Below are 2,707 nucleotides of genomic sequence, written 5' to 3' on the forward strand. Positions count from 1 at the left end.
TCATCGGCCGCGTCTGTGGAAACAAACGTAAGGGGTCTGGAGTTAATCATGAACTCTATTTCTAAAAGCGAGCTTCACAGTGTTTCGTTATTAAACGCGTGTGCTGGATTCGTGGCATATAGGACAGTTTTAATGGATCTTACAAGACGTTCTCATGCACACCCCATGTGGAGCGCCGCTGGTGGGTTAAACTTCCAGCGAATGGTGTCGAGTTTGGCTTCTACTGTCGAGTAGTTAATGTTCTTGGCTTCATCACGTAGAATCTGCGCGGATGGTCAGGCATGTAAAAATAACGCCCCATCATTTATCTCGCCTGCGGCCTACTACTACGTACATTGGCCCGAAGTAGTCATTACCAACGTAGCTAAAGGGCCTCTCGTAGCATGCCAGCCTAGCCCTAGGCAAGGCTGCCATTTGAGGGTCGCAGCTTTATTTTTGCAAGCTTGGCAAGACCTTTGTATAGTTCGGTTTAAAACACGCAAGCGTGGAATGTAGAACCTGCCTTTGACATCATTTATCACTGCTTCGTGAGATGGATGATGGTAACTTTCGTGCGTGTTTAACAATCAAGTAAGTTATGTGGTTGTTCCGTGGTAGTACGCTGGCGTCTAGTGAACATATAAATTCAGCTCGACTTCTCACCCTCATGATGCCTTGTTCATCTATAAACAAATTGAGCGATATTAACTTACTTATTTTTTCAATGTTCTTACCGCCTTTTAGACAGGACAACTCTTGCATGAATTCGCTGAGCTGCGCTTGCTTCATAAGGAACGCCTTTGCCGGGCGGAGACAGTGAATGAACTTTCGCTTGTAGCGTCTTTGTATACAGGATGAACGTAGCTACTGCACGGTACAATCGTCTCCAACTCGAAAAATATTCGGTGTTCATTACCACCAATTGCTGCTTAGGTATTTGTATGTGTAGAGCGTGATGTCTGATTTCGACGCTGTCATCGATTGGACCAAAGTCTTTACGGCTAAGCCAATCGTTTTCATCGGCTTTCAAAAAATAAGGTCCGTTGATCCACGTGTCGCTGTCCACTTTGGATTCTTGCTTAGTTGCGAGGTCTGCAGGGTTGAGTCGTGAGGGTACCCACCGCCACTGTTGAAGGTTTGTATTTTCCAATATCTCAGCTACCCGGTACATGACGAATTGCCGAAACTGCCTAGGGTCCATCGTAAGCCACTTTAACACGGTAGACGAGTCCGTCCAGAAAACTTTTCGCTTGATAGGTAAACGTGGAATCACTTCTGTTTTTGATGCAAGCCGTACGCCGGTTATCACGGACTGCAACTCCAGCCGTGGTATCGAAACTGGACTCAGGGGAGCCACTTTTGACTTCGCCGCTATTAACGAAAGATCTACATCGTTACCGAGTTGCACCCGTAAGTAACTCACCGCTGCGTACCCGTATTCGCCGGCATCCACGAAGGTATGCAACTGAACGTCCGTTGCTTTATTCAGATTAAGTGAGTAGCATCGCGGAATTTCTATGGACAGCATTTGTGATACGGTTGTTTTCCATTGACGCCATTTTGAGTACAGGTCGTCTGGCAGCTCCTCATCCCAGTCGATGCGCAATCGCCAAATTTCTTGTAGCAGAATTTTAAGCGCAATTGTAAAGTGGGATAAGAATCCCAAAGGGTCAAATATTGACATCAAAACTTGTAGGACTTCACGCTTAGTTGGTGATAAGTTGCTGGTATTACGTCTCGCTTCAACCTCGCAAACTTGAATGCGTATTTGAAGACATCTTTATCTGGATCCCAGTACACACCCAATACTTTTTCGCTTGCGCCCAGCTGCACGGGGGCTTGACCTCCTGTGACGCGTTTTTCCAAACGCGCCAATACCAAGGCTGAATTTGAAGCCCAATTGCGGATATAGAAGCCTTCTGATGCATGTATCGCTTTCACTGCCTCTGCCAGATCTAACGCCACTTGCTCACTATCCTCACTGTCTATGAAGTCGTCTACGTAGTGGTGGTTCTTGATGGCGTCGACGGCTCTCGGGTGTTGTGGCACGAAATTATCTGCGTTTTTGTTGCGGACATAGTGTGCAATGAATGGCGCACAGCTAATGCCAAATGTTAAAGCTCGCATGACATATACACTGGGCTTGTCCAACGCGTCATCTTTGTCACACCACAGAAATCTTTGTACGTGCATGTCTGCTTCGCGTACATTGATTTGGTGGAACATTTCGGCTATGTCCCCGCAAATTGCCACACGACCAATACGAAATCCTAATAATATTTCCAGCAGGGGTTTCAACAGATCTGGGCCACTTAGTATTGTATCGTTCAATGACACGCCTTTACACTTAGCTGCTGCATACTAGGCGAAGCTTTTCGGGTTTATTCGGGTTCCGCGTTACAAATATTGGTAAACACCAGGCACGAGAAATATTCAATTGTAGTTGGGATGGACTTAGTTTCATGGCATAACCCTTTGTCAGCAAGTTGTTGATATGCTCATGCATTGCTGCTCTAAGAGCTGGTTCTTTTAGAAATCTTTTGTGGAGACATACTAGTCTCTTATATGCCATTTCGTAGCTATCAGGCAGATTCACCTCATCGTGGCGCCACAGCAGCCCAACTTCGTACTTATCTCCCGTTTTATGACATGTTGAATCTAAGGTAGCTATCGCCTTCGAATCTTGTGGTGACAAAAGCTGCGATGGTGGCGACAAATCCAATTTGAA

General features: G+C 46.0%; 1 protein-coding gene across 1 annotated transcript; it reads right to left on the minus strand.

The window, feature by feature from the left end:
* Nucleotides 1–644: 644 nt before the first annotated feature.
* LOC118733148 lies at nucleotides 645–2,205 on the minus strand. The gene is made up of 3 exons (XM_036462412.1): nucleotides 1,782–2,205; nucleotides 896–1,734; nucleotides 645–662 (listed from the first exon to the last, which is right to left on the minus strand). Exons 1-3 carry the CDS (start codon nucleotides 2,203–2,205, stop codon nucleotides 645–647), a joined length of 1,281 nt encoding a protein of 426 aa, XP_036318305.1.
* Nucleotides 2,206–2,707: the final 502 nt, after the last annotated feature.

The sequence above is a fragment of the Rhagoletis pomonella genome, unplaced genomic scaffold (assembly GCF_013731165.1).
Source record: "Rhagoletis pomonella isolate Grant_MI unplaced genomic scaffold, Rhpom_1.0 Rhpom_scaffold_00001, whole genome shotgun sequence".
NCBI lineage: Eukaryota > Metazoa > Arthropoda > Insecta > Diptera > Tephritidae > Rhagoletis > Rhagoletis pomonella.

What these genes read in the sequence shown, in the direction of transcription:
- LOC118733148 (XM_036462412.1), bottom strand. Translation starts at nt 2,205, where the DNA reads ATGTTCCACCAAATCAATGTACGCGAAGCAGACATGCACGTACAAAGA. An exon ending in CGCAAGCGAAAAAGTATTGG is followed by an intron (nt 1,735 to 1,781) that starts GTGTGTACTGGG and finishes TACGCATTCAAG; the next exon opens with TTTGCGAGGTTGAAGCGAGA.